Below are 20329 nucleotides of genomic sequence, written 5' to 3'. Positions count from 1 at the left end.
TTCTCTCAGGGAAGAGTTTCGGCCTCGCTTGACCAGGGTCCCTTCCCTGCCTTCCTCTTTCTTCTGTCTCCCCTGCAAAATGAGCTGAATACTGACCTGGTGTGCGTTGAAGACACTAGGTAAAAGTGTCTGGAGCAGACTGACAGCAGCTATGACTCTGATGGGTTATGAGCGGGGCAGATGTGGCTGCAGCTGTCAGCACCTGGCACAGTCTGGGCGGTGTTAGACACTCAGCACCCATTACTTTCTCCTCCCCATGTGGCCTGATCCAGATGGACAGAGTGGTAAGAGGACTCTCAGAGCAGAAGCCAGGCAGCCTAGCCCCACTACCTCGGTCCTCTGGGCCAGAGGTGGAAGGTGAGTGGGAGAGTCCTGGGCAGCTGTAATACCTGCTCTGCTTGTATCTGCTGCATAACCTGGGGTAAGTGAATGCCCTCTGAGCATCCAGCTGCCTTCCTCCTCATCAAACCAGACCACTTGAGCACTCAGGGTGGTACAGGCAAGTCTCAGCATAACCGTGCCCAGGGCTCACTCTCTCCCCTCCCTCTACTTCTCCCTCTTTCTCAGGCGTCTGCACAGATATTTTCCCTTTTCTGGGGCAAATCCTCACCCAAATAAAGCTGGCCTTGGTGTCAGCTGCCTGCTCAGTGGAGGGGGCTTCTGGAGGCTTCCAGAGTTCCTCTTCCTGAGTAGAAGTCCAGCCCCCAAGATACCGGCCCTCCCACAGGTTGTGCCCTTGCAGGGGGCTCTAGACCAAGAGTGAAGACCAAGCCTTGGAGCATAAGAAACTTGGGGTGGGCAGGGGGACAAGCTAGAGAGACCAGGTAAGTGTCCTTTAGACCCAGCCTGGGAATCTCAAGTCCCTTCTTATTGCTCTGGCAAGAAATAGCCTGTTTTCCCATCTGCAAAACGGAGCAAATAATCATGACAAGGTAGATGAACTTTGACAGAAAGCAGTAATGACACCTGACATGTTGTGTGTGCACTCTGTATCAGGCAGCGTCTTAGTTGTACATTTGCAAAGGATTCCCTACAATCACAGCTCATGGTTGAGGGGGAGAGTTATTTGCTGTGGTATTCCGAGAGGATTTCCTGACACACCCAGGTTTGGCCTGGGACTGGTTCTCCCAGATTGGCCCTTTCCCACTCTCTTGATCTTGAACTTGTCACCTCCTAGGTGGTGGAACCTCTGCTGGGTGCTGGGGATACTGAAAGGAAAGTCATTTCCCTGATAGGGCAGGGAGGCCTCTGGGAGGAATTAACATTTGAAACCGAATCTTAAAAGAGGAAAAGCAGATTGGGGAGAGCATTCCTGAGGATAATACAGCAGATGCAAAGACAAGGAAATGTGAACAACAGCTCTGTTGCTGGGATTTGATTCAGCAAGAGGTGAGGAATGAGGCTGGGGAGGGCCTAGATCCTAAAGGGCTATGAGACTTTTAAGTTTATCTGAGGGCAATGGTGAGCCACTGATAATTCTAGAGGAGAGAACTGATGGCATCACTCTTGCCTTTTTGGTGCAGAATTTAGGAAGGGTGAGCCCAGAAGTGCTTGAGCAGCCAGATGAGGGAAATGGGGAGGCTGAATCCAAAATCTTGGCAAGACTTGGGAAGAGGGTATGAGGCCACCTTCCCAGGAGTCTTCCAGCCTCAATCTGCTGACTTGCCCCTGCGATATTCCACCATCAGTGTCTGCCGCAGTCTTGTCAAGGGCTCCACAGGACACATGCTGCCTTACTCAACTTGCTCAGTGCTTTATTGAACCAAGACCCTACCAGATGACTCATCAGGGCCTTCAAGAAGCCCTGCCCATTTCCTGAGATTCAGAACCCAGAGGTGGCTGGCCTTGGTTTAGCTGCTTCCATGACATTTCCTTCTGAATATCTCCAAACCTTAAAGTGTAAAGACTTTGTCCACACAGACACACGTATACTCCTGCTGCAGGCTGTCATCCTCACTGAGACACTTTCAACTCAGCGGTTTGTGGACAAGGCATTGTGCATCCGTGGCCATCCATCCATCCACTCTTCCATTCGTCCATCTGTCCATCCATGACAAGACAGCAGCAAGTTCTGACATGGTTCAGGTCCCAGGGTTCACAGCAGTGAGGGCTGGGCTTCCAGTGGGCTCAGGATGCAGGCCTTAGCCCTCACCCAAGGGCCTCCGCAGATAATAACATCCCTTTCTGAGGCAACAGAAGCCAGGGCCAAGTGGGTTATGAAAGTTTGAGTCTTTAACCCCAACTGGGCGGGGGAACCTAAACCTTAGCCTGTGACTATCCTGAGATGGGCAAAAAAAAAAAAAAAAAAGACAGATCAAGCATACAGATAACACTGAAACAGGAAAGAGTAAGAGCTCATGTCTGTGCTGGAGGTGTTCATATGGAGGGACAGGAAAGAGGAAAAGAGAAAGGGGAACATGGCGCACACACTCAGGAGTGCTGTCGAGGGCCTGGGGCACAGTGCTGACTCCTAGGGCAGGGAGGAGTACAGCTGTGGCCCACCCTAGGGGGCTGTAGCTTTCTCTCAGCCTCATACATACAAACAAAGCCCCTAGAAAAAAGGGGGCTTTTCTGGATACAGGAAGACAAAGGGTTAACCCAAACAATAAAGAAAAAAAAAAGAGAAAAGGCTCCTGCTAGACACAAAATACTTCCTTTGAACTAGACTTAATCCAATTTCACTAAGTCAGCAGGCTGGGCTCTTCCAGGGGTGCCAGGGGTGGGGGCGTGGGTGTCACCAGGATATGGAGTATGACTGGAGTGAGACAGGGGATCAGCACTGGGGCAGACAGACAGGACACCCTCACCATCTTTCGCCCAGACAGCAGACCCTCAGCCCTGTAAGCCACCGGGCAGCTGACGCCCAGGCCGCACAAAGCAAGAAAGGCGGGTGGGACAGTTGCCAGCACTTCACTGGTCCTGCAGGCGGCTGCAGAGCTCCCGCCGGCTCCGCTCGCCAGCCCAGCTACGCGTCTTGAGGCGGAAGGTCTTCAGCTCATCCTTGAAGGCCTCATGGTTCATGGGCCGGTAGTCCTGAGGCTCACAAAAGGTCTAGGGCAGGATGGGATGGGTTGATCAATACGGGGAAATGGGCAACTTCCAGGGTGGCGGGGGGACCCAGTCCTCCCTACTCCTTCTCCTAGGGCTACTGCCTGGCCGAGCCCTTTCCCTGTAGCCCAGCCCTCCCACGGAGGCTATGGCCACCCCCACCCATGGTACCGGGTGCTGTGGGAAGAACTCCTTGTAGCCGCCTTTGAGGATATACATCTCAGGATAGTAGAGGCTGGGGTAGTCGTTGGAGGCTCTGTCCCGTTCCCGGATGAAACGGCACCTGGGACCAGCAGGGGTGTGCGGTTCAGAGCTGGGCGTGCAGTGGGGTATACATCAGGGGACCTGGTCCCCGAGCCCACTCCTTTGAGGGCCTTGGGGAACCACAGAAGGCTTGAGTGGAGGAATGTCAGCCACAAGAACACTTTTAGATCAGTCTGGCTAACTGGGTACAGACGAGGTTGGGGAGATAGAAGGAACGAAGCAAATCAAGGGGGTTCTCTGTCCAGAAGACAGTTGCACAATCTCTGTCAGAGACATTTCTCCTGGGCTGAGAAAGGGAGGCAGAAAGGAGAGAAGTGGACAAAGTTCAAGAGGTAGATTCAGAAGGTCTGGACAAGGCTTGGTGAGGAGGAGGTGGAGAGAGGAAACGACGATTGAACTCTGGAAGGGTCAGTGTCACTGAGGACTGGGACAGGGCGCTTGGACTTTAAGGACACTGATGGAGACTTAGAGTTAGGTTTTGTGGGGGAGGGGCAGCAATGGACAGAGGGTAGATGGGAGGCCTGTTGGGAAGGACAGTGAGAAGGAGACAGGAGGAGGGTGCCATGCACAGGGAAGCGGGGATGAGGTCTGCTCCAAGGTATCAGGTGAGACAACAGGTCTAGGTCCAGAAGGGGCCATGGCTGGGCTTGGGCCTCTTAGCCATTGGATGGCTCCAGCACCCGCAATCCTGGGCGAGGAAGGTCAGGAGCAGCACTAGCTGGCTGGGCGGAGCTGGGACTCACATGCGGGGCCCCCGCTCAGATGAAAATTCACAGTGGAAAACGAGGATGATTCTCTTGTCCAGGCTACAGGGTGTGATGGGGCTCTGTAGCAGGAAGGTCTCAGCATCCCTTTCCAGAGGCAGGTTCACAGCAGTCTGCCGAAGGAGCCAGAGGTCAGGCCACAGCCCTAGGCCTGGGTGGGAGACCCTGCCCTATGCGGTCCCCATCTTTCAAATGAGTGACCCCACCCCTCTTGAGAGGCAGAATCCCATGAGAGGGTGCACCCACCCCCTACTGATTCATCCTCCGGGCAGAGGAAGGATAGAACTGGGTGAGTCTTCAGGGCCTCTCCCGTCACCCTGCCTCACCTTGATGTGCCCGCCTTCATACTCGTAGGGGTATCTGCAGTCCACAATCACAAACCTCTCCACGATGTTGCTGAACTTGCCTGTCAGCAGGGCCACCATCTGTAGGAGGCCACGGAGGTGGGTTCCAGCAGTTCAGGCTGGCAGGCAGGGGCTGACCCATGCGCGTAGCCTGAACCCAGGGGAGGTTAACAGGCAAACAGAAGTCCCAAATGCACCAGAAAATAGCTCATGCCTGCATACCGTTTCTGGTGAGATGTACTTGAGGTCTTGGTGCTTTCCATCCACAGTCTGTAGGAGAAAGGCCTGAAGGGAAGAAGAGAGAGAGGGAAGAGAGAAAGTGAGATTGGTAAGATGGAAAAGATGGAGTTTTTTCCCAAGCCCAAAGGCCGCACCTGCTTTGACCTTCAAATTCAGCTCTGGTTCCCATAGCAACCAAGAGGGGCCGCTAGGGTCTGATCCCCAGGGAACAACCTTTCAAGGGGAAATGAAGATGGGGAGAAGAGATGAACCCCCATGCCTCCTGCCCCCATGTTTTGCCAAGCAAGCCCCAGGATGAGGCCCAAAGAAGTTCCAAGCAAGATGTTATGGTTTGGAAATGTTTTCCAAGATTGAGACACCACTGATGCCCTGTACAGATTTGGGTAGAGTCAGGCTATCAAGGAGAGTGAGAGAGAGAGGAGTCTAGATGAGAATAAAGGATAAGATGCAAAGGACAAAGCGAGGGGCCTCTGGGGAGAGAGGGAGTTGCTGAAGCAGCTGCTGGGCTCAGGGGCCACAGTCAGTAAGGGATCGAGCCTCCTGAGGGATCCCACTGCTAGTACCTTGGAGTAATCCCCGATCAGTTCTCGGTGGTCACTGTCCAGGATGTTCTCAATCTCGTCATGACACAAGGACTTTGAGCGGAGAACGCGGGCTTTCTGTGAGGCAGGTGGCAGCCAGGGTCAGGGGTGAGGCTGCCCCTCAGTGCCCCGTCTGGCTAGGACCCCCCTTCCCTGCACCCTGTCCTCTGCCACAAACCCGGCTGAGAAGGACTTGCAGGGTGGACTTGGAGGGTGGCAGCTCAGCCCTGCCAAGCCCAGTCCCGCCCTAGAAGGAGGGCACTCACGGGTTCCTCAGCTTCCTGCTGCTCCTCCTCTGGAGGGGTTACGCTCCGTCTCCGCTTGCTCTGTATGGGCAGGTCCCTGTCCTGGGGCCGCTCCAGCCTCTTGAGGATGGGCCGGATCACGCTGCAGGGCATGGACGGAGAGCGGAAGAGCCGCTGGCACTTGCTGTACATGATGAGGTCCTGGCAGAGGTGGCAGGTCTGGGGTCAGAGTTTCCAGCCCCTGCTCTCCACCCCAAATCCCACCTGGAGGGTAGGGACCCACCCCTCCAAATTCTGAGGGGCCTCTCCAGAGGCTCACCTGCTCCTTTTCCTTTTCTGAGGTCTTGACCAGCGGGGCACTAATGAGGCTCTCCATGCCTGGGGGGACTACATCATCCTCCTGAGGCCAAATCAGCAAGGATATGGTTACATTCGCAGGCAAAGGTCCAACCTCTAAGGCCCCGAGTCCTCCAGGACAGCCTTCCCAGTTCTCCCAGCAAACTCCAGGCCAGCAACCCTCCCTGACCCTGCTCACACCTCCCTCGCTTTGCCCGAGCACAGGGCAGCCCCCCAGAACTAGGAAGCTGCAGGGCCCCACTCGCTGCAGGGGCTTGCATAGAACTGTGAGAAGTGTGGCCATGCAGGAGGACCAGGCTTCCCCCTGCCCTGCCCATCCGCCCTTCACTGCAGCACCAGCCACCTCCTCTTCTCTGATTGGCCAGAGATCAGGCTGTGACTCAGTTACCTCCAATTCTTCTTCTGACATTGAAATGAGGTCATAGTCTTGCTGTAAGAGCTCAGAGCTCTCCCCTTTTCGGAGATCCCAGGAAGGGAGAGGTAGGGGGCCTGACAGGGCAAGGCTGTTTACCTTTAAGTCACTCTCCAGGATATCCACGAATCCATCATCTTCCTCGGCAGCCCCCTTGGTTGGGGTCAGGGAGAAGCAGCATCGGGCCAGGGGAGTCAGTTCCTCTACTTCCATCTTCCGCTCAGGGGTGAGACACTGTGTGGGTGACGAATAGACACAGATGACTCAGGGGTGGGGCCCTGAGGCAGTCCCCACCCCAAACTTTCTGAGAAAAGTTTCCCAATGCCTCAGGGCTCAGGATCACCCTCAAGTCCCCCAGGCTGCCTTCACAGGCACCTGCCCTGCATGCATGCCTGCCCTGCATGGGTCAGCTCTCCTGATATACCATCAGGTCGGGAGCCGAGCTTGGCCTCTGGGCAAAGGCTTCTCTGCGGCTGGCCCACTCTGCCAGGGCATGGGTGTGGCTGGGATGTGTGGGCTTCCCCGGCATCTTGAAGACAAATCCATCCTGCGGGCAATACAGGGAGCGGAGGGGGTGCATGATCAAATGCCAGAGAACCATCCCAGCAAGCCCCCTTCTCTCCCTGGAGTGCTCCCACTCTGGCCTTCTGGAAGCGCACATTCTCTTTGTCCTCCCTAGAGCTGTGGGCAGCTCGGCCACATGCTTCACTCTTCCTCCAGGTGCCAGGCGCTTGGGAGTTGGTGATGTTCCGTAGCACAGGGCTGTGGCCCAGAAGCCTCCCCTAGAGAGCCAGGAGGGCAGCAGGTACAGAAGGCTGCATTCCTCTGGTGCCAGCCCAGGCCCTACCTTCTCCCATCCCTCCTCCAACTCCCCCAGCTCCCCTGTCCACCTCCAAAGCCCCAGCTCCCACAGCCAGACCAGGGACACCCAACCGATTCAAGTCTACCCTCTGGGAACCAACCCCAGGTCCCTCCTGCCCCTCCACAATCCTGGCCAGCAAGCCCGAGCCTCCTGATGGGCCTCAAGGACACTCACCGGCAAGGACTGGAAGCGTCGGATAGAAAACTGCTCACTGCAGAAGGAAACAGAGACACCTCAGGGCTGAAGAGTTGGGCTGTGACACAGAGCATGCAGGGTGCCCCTCCACCACAGAGCCCTGTGCACCCCTTCGGGAGGACCTGGGAAAGCACCCTCCCCGGGCCTACTCCACCCACACGGGGCAGGGGAGCCTGCGTGAGGAAGGCCCGAGCACTTACTTTCGAATAACTCGGCTGGTTGCCTGGATGGCCTGTTCAAATCTAGGAGAGAGAAGGGTCCAATGCAACCCAGCTCCCCTCATAGCCCATCGCCCACCCCCAGCATTAGGTTTTTAGTCCACAGGGCCAGGGCCAGGGCTCAGGCCAGGGGAAAGAGGAGGGAGGAAGAATGCAGACTATCAGGGGGCCCAGGTATAGGGGAAGGGGAGATGAGAGGCAGCCTGGGATTTTAAAGGCTGCCCTGAATGGAGGAGGCCTGGAGAATGGCAGTGACAGAGACAGCTGGGGTAGGTTGCAGGGTGGCTGAGGAGTTACCAAGGCAACAGTCTCACCAGCCTGCCCACAGGCCTTCCACCTGTATGCAAATCACCTCAGCAGGGCCATATGGCTGCCAGGAAAGGCATCCATCCATCCCATGATGACAGGCCTTGTCCTGACAATGTGGATGTCTCCAGGGCCTGGATGCCAGAAAGGCTGGGCTTCCCTCCCTTGTGTGGGACTGTCCTGGCTCCTCCAGGACAGGGGCCTGGTTCAGTCTGCTGTACCAGACCCCCTAGTGACAAATGTGCAGGGTCACAACCTCTCCTCCCTCCTGTGGAATTTTCCAGGACCCAGCCTCTGTCCTACCCCCTCCTCCTGCCTTAGAAGAGGCCAGCAGGCAAAGAATTCCAACAGATGTTCCTTCTGAGGCTAGCTATGTTACCAGAGACCACCTGCCAGGCGGGGCTTTTGTGTGTCTATGTACACACACACACACACACTTCTTTCTGTGTAACCGTCAAAGCAGGTGCAGTGGTGGTGGGGGGAACTGAGGGCTAAAGTGTCAGGGGGATGCCCCTGCCCCGAGTGGGGGGTGGCTGTGCCCAGCCAACCTGGCATCAGGATGACCAATTTAATTGGCTTGGTTTTCAATCTGCACCTGGGCCCTGGGGGTAAAGCAGGGACAGTCCTGTGTTACCATCAAAACCCAACCTGCAGTCCCCACACCACCACCCAGTGCTCTCCCCATTTCCTGTTTATGAACAAACCTGCAGCCCAGCCCAGTCTGATCAAAGGCAATGGGAGGAAAGACAGCCACTGCCCTAAACCCAAAGCCATAGTCCCCTAGCCCAGGCCAGGGATGCCCAGCTGTTCCCAGTAATGCCTGACAGCTGCTCTCCCTGCTGGGGCATGATCAGCTGGATGGGAACAGCTGTACTCTGGAAGGTACTACTCATGCCCCACAACCAAGAAGCAGGGAACTGTGCTGAGCAGAGCCCACCAACTTCTCTACTCCCCCTCACAAAGGGCCTGGTCCAGGGGTTGGCCAGAGGGTCAAATGTCACTGAAACCAGAGGTTACTGATAGGATGGCCAAGGGCCAAACCAGCTTGCAGCAACTGTTTTGTTTGGCCTAAAGTAAATTAAAAACTTTGAATTAGTTGGACCATATTTTCCTACCACCCCAGCCCTGAACCCACTCTAAGCTGCTCCCATGAGAGCAGACCCTTCCCTGAGAGAAGGAGCAGAATTCCAGGACATGGGAAGGTCAATTAGTGCCCCCACTGGGGATCCAGAGAGGTCTGTCTGCTCTCCCAGGCTTCCCAGTGAGTTTAGGGTAGAACTGAGATTCCCCAGGGCAGGTTCCCCCTCCTTGGCAGTGTGGTCCCTCTTCTCTACTCACGTCTGCTCCACCACCTGGGGGTCCATAGGGCTGGGAGAGTCCATGCACAGACCTGGGGACAGAGTGCATTGGTTTGAAAGTGGTGGCATTTCCTGCACACTTTCCCCCACCATGTCCCAACCCTATTCAGAAAAGGGAAAAAAACCTGTTGTTATTTTAGGTCTTGACACATTAAAAAATGAAACAAAACCCACCCATGGACCCCAAGGGCTGACACACTGCCAAATCACACAGGGCTCCACTCCCTGTTTACTATGGAAACTCCTCCCTGTAGGCTTTAAACCAGAACTCTGCTAAGCATTTTTCTTGAACTGGTTTAAAATAATCTGTTCTAGAAGAGATAATGGCTTTTTAAAGAAAAAAGTTAAAGCTGAAGTCAAGTGAATGTTATAAAATGACAGACTTTCAGCCCTAATGCCTCCCAGGTGGGGCTGTGGTTCAGGATTTTGGCGCCTGGTTTTAAATAGGTAAGATCTCATCTCCCGCAGAGGACCCCACCCAACACCCGCCTTGCCCAGCCAGTCTGTGCTGGGCGTGGTAAGCCCCACCAGAAGTGGGCAGAGAGAGGCTGCTGGGCCCACCAGGTTGTGGTAAGGATGTTAGTCTGATCAGTAGGGAAGTGGGGAGGCTCAGGCAGCCCCCCAAACTCCCCTGGCACCCCTGGGCCTCACCTGCATCAGAAGATTCAGAGGACTCAGACGACAGGGAGGATTCAGACGCCCGACGGGACAGGGATAGGCATGTGAGCAGGCTGCCTACCTGACTCTTTGGGGTCTCGCTGGGAAGGGAGCAGGGACCCAGGGAAGGAGAAAGGTAAATGTGGGGCTCAAGGGCTGGCCGGCCCATGTTCCCACCAGCCACCCACCTCTGAAGGGCCCATCCAGCCTCTGAACTGTCCCAGGGAGGTGATGGCATCAAGGGCCTACCCTCTTCTCAGGCCTTCTACAGAGACTCTAAGTGTCTTCTCTTTGTTGATTGATTTAACGTTCTTCTGGGTGCAGGGGAAGGTGAACTCAGAGCAAGAGCAAGGAGGTAGGCTGGAGGAGGTGGGCTGGGATCATCCTGGGGGATTGTGGGGCAGCAGACAGCCCTGGAGGGCCTTCCCCTAAACTCTTCAGGCCCCTACCCATCCACAAGCCTTTCTGGAGGAATGGCCAAGACTTTGGTCTTTATTGCTCCAAGGACAACCCAGGCTGGAGCTGCAGGCTTGCTTGGGGAGCAGGACCAGAGTTTAACCCCTTAACCCCAGGAAAGAACTGGGGTGGAGGGAACAGGGCCACCCTCAAGTTCCCCCTCCAGACTCAGAATCCCCTGCCTGGGGTAAAATGGTGGAGATTTGGGCTGAGATTAGGAAGGCAGCATGGTGGAGGTGGGGAAGAGGGTCTCCAGAGGCTTGTGCGGGCCAAGAACAAGTCACCTGGAGGGTGTGAACAGCACAGCCCTAGTCCTGGGCCCCTGAAGCAGTCTCTGTCCCGGATGCCTCCCCATTTGGCACCCAGGCAGGGCTCCCAAGAGGCCCGGGACTAAACCCTAATGCGGGCCTCTCACCCCACACCCAGCATCCTTGGGGCGCCCTACCTGCCGAGCCCGGCGAGGTCGTGCATGGTCTGGGTGAGGGTGGTGACCGGCGAGGAAGCGGCGGCGCGCTTCGGAGACCCCAGGAGGCCATGAGCCCCCAGCCGGAGGCCTGGGAGGTGGCCGGGACGCTGGGCGCCACCGCGCACGCCGGCCGGACTGAGAGTTGAGGCTGCCGCGGGCTCCGGCTGGGGCAGCTCCATCTCGGTGGGGCGGGAGGGCTGGGCGAAGGGCGACCCACAGACGCCGGGCACAGCTGGCCGGGCCGGGGTAGGGAGCCGGCCCGGGGTGGAGGGGGGAGGGAGGGAGGAATAGCAACGGGGCCGGAGCGAGGGAGGAGAGGGAAGCGGGGAGGGTGGGGAAGGGAGGAGGGACGCGGGGACCAGCCACCAGCCCGGGAAGCCTCTGGCAGAAGCTGCCACTTCCACCTCCTTATATATTCGAAAAATAACAGCGGCCGCGCCGCCGGACGCCACCAATGGGGGTGCGGGTTAGAAGAGAGGCGGGACCGGGGGCGGAGCCCGTGTGGTGGAAGGCGCGGAGGCTGGACCAGTCGGGCCTCGCCCAGTTCCAGGCTTTGGGTGGGGTGGAGGAATTAGGGTTTCTCTTACGCCCCTCGCACTCCCTCCCAGCTACGGTTCGAGGAGCCTGGCTTCCCAAATTCCGCTTCTCAGTATGTGGTTTGGAGCTACACACCCCCCAGCGAAGAGGGTGTGTAGAGAGCCTCCAGCGAAGAGGGCCTCAGAGGATGCAACAACCCCCCAGGGTAGCCTCAGAGGGGCCCCCGCCGTTTAACATCACTCACAAGCACCGGTTGGCATCTTGAGAGCCTCCATTCCCGGAGTCTGCAGAATACAGCTGTGCTGTGCGGTCTGTTTTCGCCATTCCACTTTACAGACGGGGACAATGAGGGGTAGAGAAGTTCATTAACTCGTTCAAGGTCACACGGTTGTGCAGATGGTGGAGATGAGATTCACCCCAGGCGCCTCTACTCCCGCAGCTTCCCTGACCCTGCGACTGGCAGCTCAGAGCGGCCCCAAAGCGTAATTCCCACGGGGAGCCCCCAGTGTGGGAGGTGGACCCGTGGTGGGGGCTGACACGTAACTGATTGGTGCTTCCGTAGCCTCTGATTAGATGTGATGCCAAGCGATCCAGTTTTCTCCCGCAGCCCCAGAGGATGCTCTAATGGTTGGTCTAGCCATGAGTTTTGGCCGTGAGGGCCAAAGAGGGTGTCAGCAACCTCAGAACCCAGTTATGGAATTATCTCATGCCCACTGACGGTTTGGCTAATGTGATGCCAACGTTTAATTGGTGTTTCTTTGATCAGGGAGGCTGAATTTGTCACTAGTTTTAACTGAGCATCTTCTAATTATCTGATCACCTCCTAGTGAGCCATCTTTCCTGGACCGTGGTGGGAAGGCTGAAACCAAAAGCCAGTGGGTGGTAAGCTACTCTTGCACCCCATCTCCCCCGGGGAGAGGTGCCCTCCGGATTGTCGGGTCGCAGCTCAGGAATGCTGGAGCTGCGGCCTTGAGTCCCTTCCCCTGCAACCCCAATCCTTCAGGCCAAGGAGCAGTGGGTGGGGGTGGCAGAAGGGAGGGCCTGGCGGTAGGGGGTTGGGTGGGCCAGAAGACATGTGGAAGAAGGGAATGGAAAGACCCCAGTCCCATCTGAGAGGGGTGAGGAGGGTGGGGACGTGACAAAAGTATGTCTCCCACCCCACCCAAATCTTCAGGGCCCCTCCCCAGAGGCAGTCACTACTATAATGGGTTGCATATTCTTCTGGAGTCAGTCTAAACAGTCCTAGCTAATAGAAACAAAATGGGAGGCACAAATACGAGCTACATATGTAATTTAAAATTTTCTAGTAACCGCATTTAAAAAAGTAAAAAAAGGACTTCCCTGGTGGCGCAGTGGTTAAGAATCCGTCTGCCAAGGCAGGGGACACGGGTTTGAGCCCTGGTCGGGGAAGATCCCACATGCTGCAGAGCAACTAAGCCCGCGTGCCACAACTACTGAGCCCGCGTGTCACAACTACTGAAGCTCGCTTGCCTAGAGCCCATGCTCCGCAACAAGAGAAGCCACTGCAGTAAGTCCACACACTGCAACAAAGAGTAGCCCCCACTCGCCGCAACTAGAGAAAGCCTGCGCACAGCAATGAAGACCCAACACAGCCAAAAATAAATAAATTACAAAATAAATAAATAAAGGAAGGCTGTTTAAAAAACGAAAAAACAAAAAAAAAGAAAAAGAAACTTTAATACTTTATTTAACCTATTTTAAAAGTTATCATTTCGGGGCTTCCCTGGTGGTGCAGTGGTTGAGAGTCTGCCTGCCAATGCAGGGGACACGGGTTCGAGCCCTGGGCTGGGAGGATCCCACATGCCGCGGAGCAGCTAGGCCCGTGAGCCACAACTACTGAGCCTGCGCGTCTGGAGCCTGTGCTGCGCAACAAGTGAGGCCGCAATAATGACAGGCCCACGCACCGCGATGAAGAGTGGCCCCCACTTGCCGCAACTGGAGAAAGCCCTCGCACAGAAACGAAGACCCAAAGCAGCCATAAATGAATAAAAAAAAAAAAAAAAAGATGTATTTGTAAATTGGCTTAAAAGAAAATAGTTATCATTTCAACATGTTATCAATATAAAAATTGTTAATGAGATGTTTTACATACTTTTTTTTGGTACCAAGCCTTCAAAGTCCAATGTGCATTTTACACACACAGCACATCTCAATTCGGACTTGCCAGAATGTTTTATACCTTGCTTTCTTTTAGTTGATATATTTATTCAATTCCCTAATGCTGAACATTTATTAGCTTTTAAATGATGCAACAGATATGCATAGAATGAATTCCTAAAGAGAAACTGCTGGAAGGAATGGGCCTTATTTATCAAAATCTCCTTTTCCTTTTCCTGAATCTCTTTTTCTCAATCTGAGTTATTGAAGAACAGGGACCAAGTCATTTACCTCTCCTCCCGTCTCCCAGAACCTTGAATAGGCCCAAGCCCAAGGTTGGTCTCTAACCCCAATATCCTACTTCTAGAGATTTCTTTTAAGAAGGTGATAAAAGTACACAGAGATGTATGTTCATAATAACAATGAAAAATGGAGAGCAAGCTGAGTGTCCTTCAATAGGGAACTAGCCAACAAAGGTGGTTCCTCTATACTGTGCAATACCTGAAGCATTTAAAGAGAACAGGTATTGGGAGGGTAGGGATGCCTGGCACCTGGCAAGCCCAGTAATAATTGCTGATTATTGAATGATTACCTATTGGGCTCTTGGAAAATGATCTTTTGGAGAAAGGGTTTCTAGAGTAAAAGAATTTTGAAAGTAATTGATGTAGATATTTATTGACATGAGAAGATCTTTACAATACGGGCTAAAAAATATTATGCCAAGCGTGGTCCCATTAAAAACAATATGCACAGGGGACTTCCTGGTGGTCCAGTGGCTAAGACTCCGTGCTCCCAGTGCAGGGGGCCCGGGTTCGAGCCCTGGTCAGGGAACTAGATCCCACATGCCATAACTAAGAGGTCGCATGCTGCAGCTAAAGATTCCACATGCCACAACTAAAAGACCCCCGTGCCGCAACTAAGACCAGCGCAGCCAAATAAATAAATAAATAAATTTTCTTTTTATTATTAAAAAAAAAGAAAAATGCACAGATAAGTATCCTACAAGGGTATTCTCTGAGTGATGGAATTAATGGTGATTAAATGGTTTTATCCTAAAAATTTTCTGTATTTGAAAATATCTTCCAAAGAACATAATTTGGAATAATATTATAATATAATAATAATATAATTATAATTTTTAGATTAATTAAAAGAACATGATCTTCATCTGGCAGTTCCTCAAACATTTAAACATAGAGTTACCATGTGACCCAGCAATTCCACTCATAGGTATATACCCAAGAGAAATGTAAACATATGTCCTTGCAAATAAATGTTTATAGCAGTTATTTATGATTGCCAAAAGGTAGAAACAACCCAAATGTCCACCAACTTACAAATGGATAAGCAAAATGTCATATATCTGTACAACAGAATATTATTCAGCCATAAAAAAAGAATGAAGTACTGATAAATGCTATGTCATGGATGAATCTTGAAACATGAAGCTAAGTGAAAGAAGCCAGTCATAAAAGACACATATGATATTATTCCATTCATATGAAACCTTCAGAACAGGGAAATCTATAGACAGACAGTAAATTAGTGGCTGTTTAGGGCCAGCCAGGGAAGGGGCAGGGAGTGGATAGGGAGATGATAGCTAAAGGTTATGGGATTTCTTTATAAAGTGATGAAAATGTGCCATCTTTCCAATTCTCCACCTTAGGAAAGTCCACAGTCCACCTTCCCTTCTCTTGGCCTAGGCTGTCCAAAGCTGCCCATGAGGCCTATACCCATTCCACTTACGTCATCACTATTCTTTGTGCCTCTCAGCAAACTTTCCATTTTCCTTTTCATTTTATTATTATTTTTAAATTTTTGGCTGTACCGCACAGCATGTGGGATCTTAGCTACCTGACCAGGGATCGAACCCGCGCCCCTTGAAGTGGAAGTGCAGAGTCTTAACCACTGGACCACAAGGGAAGTCCTCCTTTTCATTTTAAAGAGCCTGTAGTACTTGCTATTGAAGAAAACTTGGAAAATTCAGCAAAGTAGAAAAAAAAAAAGCTCATCCATAGTCATTTCTCCCAAACAACCATTGATTATAAGTCAGGATGGGTGGGGAGGCAGGAGGACATACACGCACATGGATGAAACCTCCAAAACTGTAGACTTGGTTTCCTGAAGGTTTGTGGGAAGGAGTCCTCAGCCAGGTGGTCCTACATTTACTTCTGCACAGGGACCTCACACCCATTATGGGCCAAGCATTGATCTGGCTCCTAAAGGAAAAAATCTCCCAAGTTTTCTTCTGGACCTTGTGATTGGAAGGATATTTTTTATGTCTTGAGGTGGGGGAAGGGGGAGAAGCTCTCTCTAAGTAAGACACAAAATCCAAAAGCAATAGAGGAAAAAACTGACAGACCTGTCTACTTAAAGATTAAAAACTTCTCATATCTGAGATTCCCTAGGCTAAGTAAAAGGACAGTGGCAGACTGGGAGAAAAATTTGCAATATACTTAAAGATTTTATGTCCAAAGCATATGAAGAATTCCTAAAAGTCAACAAAAGAGAAACAAGGGCAAAAGATATGACTAGAAAATTCTCAGGCTTCAAATGGCCAATACACATATGAAAAGAGAAATGCACACTAAAACAGCAGTGAATTATACTTTCTTCCCTTGGCTTCCAGAACAGCATATGAACTTGAATTTCCTCCTACTGCTTCAGCTGCTCCTCCCGCGTTTCTTGTTAGTTCTTTCTTGAGCCCTTAACCTTGGAGAACCCCAGCACTGTCTTTGGTGCTATTTTCTTCTTCGTCTACACCCATTTTCTTGAAGCCTCATCCAGCCCCAGATCCTCAGCCTGTCCCTCTGGGTCACAGCCTTCCTCTCTGCCTACTCCTCAGGCTACTTTAAGATTTTTTAAAAAAAAAACACTGCAATTCATTCATTGTTTTAAGAGTTTGTCATGTTTATGTGTTTGGTGGAGGAAGAGGTTTCAGGGATTTGTATGTATGTATGCTTATGTACATACATGGCATTATTTCTGTAGGTGCAAACACAAACATTTATGGCTAAATGCATGGAACAGCACAGAAAGTGACACACCGAGATGTTATCAGTTATTATCTATGAATTGTGGGATCATCATCAACCAGATTTAAAACTATAGTGTTGCTTATAAAAGTAACCTAAATGTGTAACAATAGGCCTCATCGATTAGTGTTCAACCATAATTGGAACAATATGCAACAATTAAAAAGTTTGTTGGCAGTACTTTATCAGTAAGGCAATATTTTCATCACTTGATGCCAGGTAAAACAGCAGGAGATGCCAATACACAGTCTATATCGTCTGATGCCAGTTTTATGCGATAAATTTTTAAAAAGAAAACTGCAGGGGCTTCCCTGGTGGCGCAGTGGTTGAGAATCTGCCTGCCCATGCAGGGGACACGGGTTCGAGCCCTGGTCTGGGAGGATCCCACATGCCGCGGAGCAACTAGGTCCGTGAGCTGCAACTACTGAGCCTGCGCGTCTGGAGCCTATGCTCCACAGCAAGAGAGGCCGCGATAGTGAGAGGCCTGCGCACCGCGATGAAGAGTGGCCCCCACTTGCCGCAACTAGAGAAAGCCCTCGCACAGAAACGAAGACCCAACACAGCCAAAAAAAAAAAAAAAAAAACTGCATGCGCCTAGAGAAAAGACTGGAAGTAAATGTATCAAAATGTGACCTGCGCATCTCTCCAGGTGTTGGGGTGAAAGGTGCTTTTTAGTTTCCTGTATTTTTCAGTTTCCGCAAAAAACTTGGGTTATTTTTACCTTAATAAAATAAAAAAGACAAAACATAGTTGTTATTCTTTATAAGCAACAAATCGCTGCCCACGCAGTGCAGAGGCCGGGCACAGCGCCCCGGCCCGCACCGTTGCCGGCGGGTCACCAGACACCCGAGCGCTAGCGGTTCAAGCAGGCCGAAGCGCCCCCGCGCGGTCGGTCCGGGACGGGGAGGAGGGTGGGCACGGAGGGCTGGAGGCGGTGCCGGGCGTCCCTGCGCTTCCCGCGAGATCCCGCTCTGCCCGCTCCGCCCTGCTCGCCGCGCTCCCAGCTGCCCGCGCCGCGGCACTTCCTGCCTTCCGCTCCCGCGCCTCCCGCCCTCGCCCGCGCCCGCCGCCTGCCGCCCGCCGCCCGGCGCCGCGCCCGCCGGCGCCCCCGAAGGTGCCCCCGGCCCGGCCGGGTCGCCGCCCCGCCCGCCGCCCCGCGAACCGCTTTGTCTCGGGCGGGGCGAGCAGGAGAGGCCGCCAGGTGCCCCCCGCCGCGGGCCCGGGCCCCCCGCCCCGGGGCGGCGGCGGTGGCGCCGGGCCCCGGGGCGGGGGGCGCGCCGGGATGGGCCCCAAGCGGCGGCAGCTGACGTTCCGGGAGAAGTCGCGGATCATCCAGGAGGTGGAGGAGAACCCGGACCTGCGCAAGGGCGAGATCGCGCGGCGCTTCAACATTCCGCCGTCCACGCTGAGCACCATCCTGAAGAACAAGCGCGCCATCCTGGCGTCGGAGCGCAAGTACGGTGTAGCCTCCACCTGCCGCAAGACCAACAAGCTGTCTCCTTACGACAAGCTCGAGGGGCTGCTTATCGCCTGGTTCCAGCAGATCCGCGCCGCTGGCCTGCCGGTCAAGGGCATCATCCTCAAGGAGAAGGCTCTGCGTATAGCCGAGGAGCTGGGCATGGACGATTTCACTGCCTCCAACGGCTGGCTGGACCGCTTCCGCCGGCGCCACGGTGTGGTGTCCTGCAGCGGCGTGGCCCGCGCCCGGTCGCGCAGCGCTGCCCCCCGGCCCCCAGCGGCGCCCGCCAGCCCGCCCACGGTGCCCTCGGAGGGCAGCGGTGGGGGTACCACGGGCTGGCGCGCTCGGGAGGAGCAGCCGCCGTCGGTGGCTGAGGGCTACGCCTCCCAGGACGTGTTCAGTGCCACTGAGACCAGTCTGTGGTACGACTTCCTGCCCGACCAGGCCGCGGGGCTGTGTGGCAGTGATGGACGGGCACGCAAGGCCACCCAGCGCCTGAGTGTCCTGCTGTGCGCCAATGCCGACGGCAGTGAGAAGCTTCCCCCACTTGTAGCCGGCAAGTCCGCTAAGCCCCGTGCAGGCCAAGCCGGCCTGCCCTGCGACTACACCGCCAACTCTAAGGGTGGTGTCACCACCCAGGCCCTGGCCAAGTACTTGAAGGCCCTGGACACCCGCATGGCTGCAGAATCTCGGCGAGTCCTGCTGCTGGCTGGCCGCCTGGCTGCCCAGTCCCTGGATACCTCGGGCCTGAGGCATGTGCAGCTAGCCTTCTTCCCGCCAGGCACCGTTCAGCCGCTGGAGCGTGGAGTGGTCCAACAGGTGAAGGGCCACTACCGCCAGGCTATGCTGCTCAAGGCCATGGCAGCGCTAGAGGGCCAGGATCGCTCAGGCCTGCAGCTAGGCCTCATGGAGGCCCTGCACTTCGTTGCTGCAGCCTGGCAGGCTGTGGAACCTTCGGACATAGCCACCTGCTTTCGTGAGGCTGGCTTTGGGGGTGGCCCTAATGCTACCATCACTACTGCCCTCAAGAGCGAGGAGGAGGAAGAGGAGGAGGAGGAGGAAGAGGAGGAGGAAGAGGAAGAGGAAGAGGAGGGTGAAGGGGAGGAGGAGGAGGAGGAAGATGGAGAGGAAGAGGAGGAAGTGGGGGAAGGAGAAGAGCTGGGGGAAGAAGAGGAGGTAGAAGAGGAGGGTGATGTTGATGACAGTGATGAAGAGGAAGAGGAGGAGGAGGAGAGCTCCTCTGAGGGCTTGGAGGCTGAGGACTGGGCCCAGGGAGTAGTGGAGGCTGGTGGCAGCTTCGGGGGTTATGGCGCCCAGGAGGAGGTCCAGTGCCCTACCCTCCACTTCCTGGAAGGTGAGGAGGACTCTGAGTCAGACAGTGAGGAAGAAGAGGAAGATGATGATGAGGAGGACGAAGATGACGAAGATGATGATGAGGATGGTGATGAGGTGCCTGTACCCAGCTTTGGGGAGGCCATGGCTTACTTTGCTATGGTCAAGAGGTACCTCACCTCCTTCCCCATTGATGACCGTGTGCAAAGCCACATCCTCCACTTGGAACACGACTTGGTCCATGTGACCAGGAAGAACCATGCCAGGCAGGCAGGAGTTCGGGGTCTTGGACATCAAAGCTGAGCCACTGGGCCTAGCCATGCCCCCAACCCGGATGTGGCAGCACCAGCCCAGGGCAGAGGACTCTCTGGGCAGCTGTTGTGGATGGAGCCAGAGTGGGGAGCCCCAGATCCTTTAGTGATGTTCTCCTGGTCTTGTGACAGGCCCAGTCACCTTGGTAGGGCCTGGGGCTGGTGTCAGCCTCACTGCCTGCTTATTGCCTCTTTCTCAGAATCCTCTTTCCTCCCTATTTGCCCCTGGGCTTGGGGGACCAGGTGGGGAGGGTGGGGAGCTGTCCGGTGCTACCACACCGTGCCATCAGTGGACTAGGCCACAGTAGCAGCCAGGGATGGACCCTGGAAGCTCCTGGCCAGAGAGTGCCTCTCCCCTCTGCCATCCACACCAGGTCTTTGGTGGGGGGGACCCCAAAGCCATTCTGGGAAGGGCTCCAGAGAAAAGTCCAGCCTAGGACCCCACAAGGCTGGCAGCCCCGCATCCCTGCCCTGAGGCCGCCTTGAGAAGCACAGTCTAACCGCAGGCTCCTGGGCCTGCCTCTGCCTGCTTCCCCACTTCCCCAAACCCTTCCTCTGGCCCAGTCCATGTTACTTTGGCCCTTGGTTTTCTTTCCAGATTGGAGGTTCTCAAGAGGCCCTCCAGAGGAGTGGTAATGGGCACTTCCCTTGTGGGCAGCTGCAGGCCCCATGCCTCTCCTCCCTCTCTGGCAGGGCCCTATCCTGGGCAGGGGTCCTGGGGCTGGGCCCAGAGTCCAGCCATCCAGCTGCTCCTTTCCCAGTCT

The 20329-nt window shown here is 54.5% G+C and overlaps 2 protein-coding genes across 3 annotated transcripts; one reads left to right on the top strand and one right to left on the bottom strand.

The window, feature by feature from the left end:
- Window positions 1–1729: 1729 nt before the first annotated feature.
- CDC25B (cell division cycle 25B) lies at window positions 1730–11188 on the bottom strand. 2 transcript variants are annotated; one of them, XM_082431901.1, is made up of 16 exons: window positions 10753–11188; window positions 9846–9952; window positions 9175–9226; window positions 7513–7554; window positions 7292–7328; window positions 6915–7037; window positions 6680–6802; window positions 6355–6489; window positions 5806–5886; window positions 5508–5687; window positions 5224–5319; window positions 4643–4705; window positions 4403–4501; window positions 4056–4189; window positions 3220–3331; window positions 1730–3051 (listed from the first exon to the last, which is right to left on the bottom strand). In XM_082431901.1, the coding sequence occupies exons 1-16, from the start codon at window positions 10950–10952 to the stop codon at window positions 2911–2913; spliced, it is 1725 nt and encodes a 574-aa protein (XP_082288027.1). In that variant the 5' UTR covers window positions 10953–11188; the 3' UTR covers window positions 1730–2910. The 2 variants fall into 2 exon arrangements, with proteins under 2 accessions (XP_082288027.1, XP_082288028.1); XM_082431902.1 differs by lacking the exon at window positions 9846–9952 and having other exon boundaries at window positions 10753–11184.
- A 6302-nt stretch (window positions 11189–17490) lies between these two features.
- Window positions 17491–20205, top strand: CENPB (centromere protein B). Its single transcript, XM_082431895.1, has one exon. The coding sequence runs from the start codon at window positions 17746–17748 to the stop codon at window positions 19555–19557; it is 1812 nt and encodes a 603-aa protein (XP_082288021.1). The 5' UTR covers window positions 17491–17745; the 3' UTR covers window positions 19558–20205.
- Window positions 20206–20329: the final 124 nt, after the last annotated feature.

The sequence above is a fragment of the Balaenoptera physalus genome, assembly GCF_965194825.1.
Source record: "Balaenoptera physalus genome assembly, chromosome: 16".
Classification (NCBI taxonomy): Eukaryota; Metazoa; Chordata; class Mammalia; order Artiodactyla; family Balaenopteridae; genus Balaenoptera; species Balaenoptera physalus.
The sequence above is the reverse complement of the archived record's forward strand: the minus strand, read 5'-3'. Positions and strand labels throughout refer to the sequence as shown.

Excerpts from the sequence above, each read along its gene's own strand:
- CDC25B (XM_082431901.1), bottom strand. The coding sequence starts at position 10,952 with ATGGAGCTGCCCCAGCCGGAGCCCGCGGCAGCCTCAACTCTCAGTCCG. Across the intron at positions 5,688-5,805 it reads CAGAAAAGGAAAAGGAGCAG|GACCTCATCATGTACAGCAA; the intron begins GTGAGCCTCTGG and ends CACCTCTGCCAG. Across the intron at positions 4,706-5,223 it reads TGATCGGGGATTACTCCAAG|GCCTTTCTCCTACAGACTGT; the intron begins GTACTAGCAGTG and ends TCTTCCCTTCAG.
- CENPB (XM_082431895.1), top strand. The coding sequence starts at position 17,746 with ATGGGCCCCAAGCGGCGGCAGCTGACGTTCCGGGAGAAGTCGCGGATC.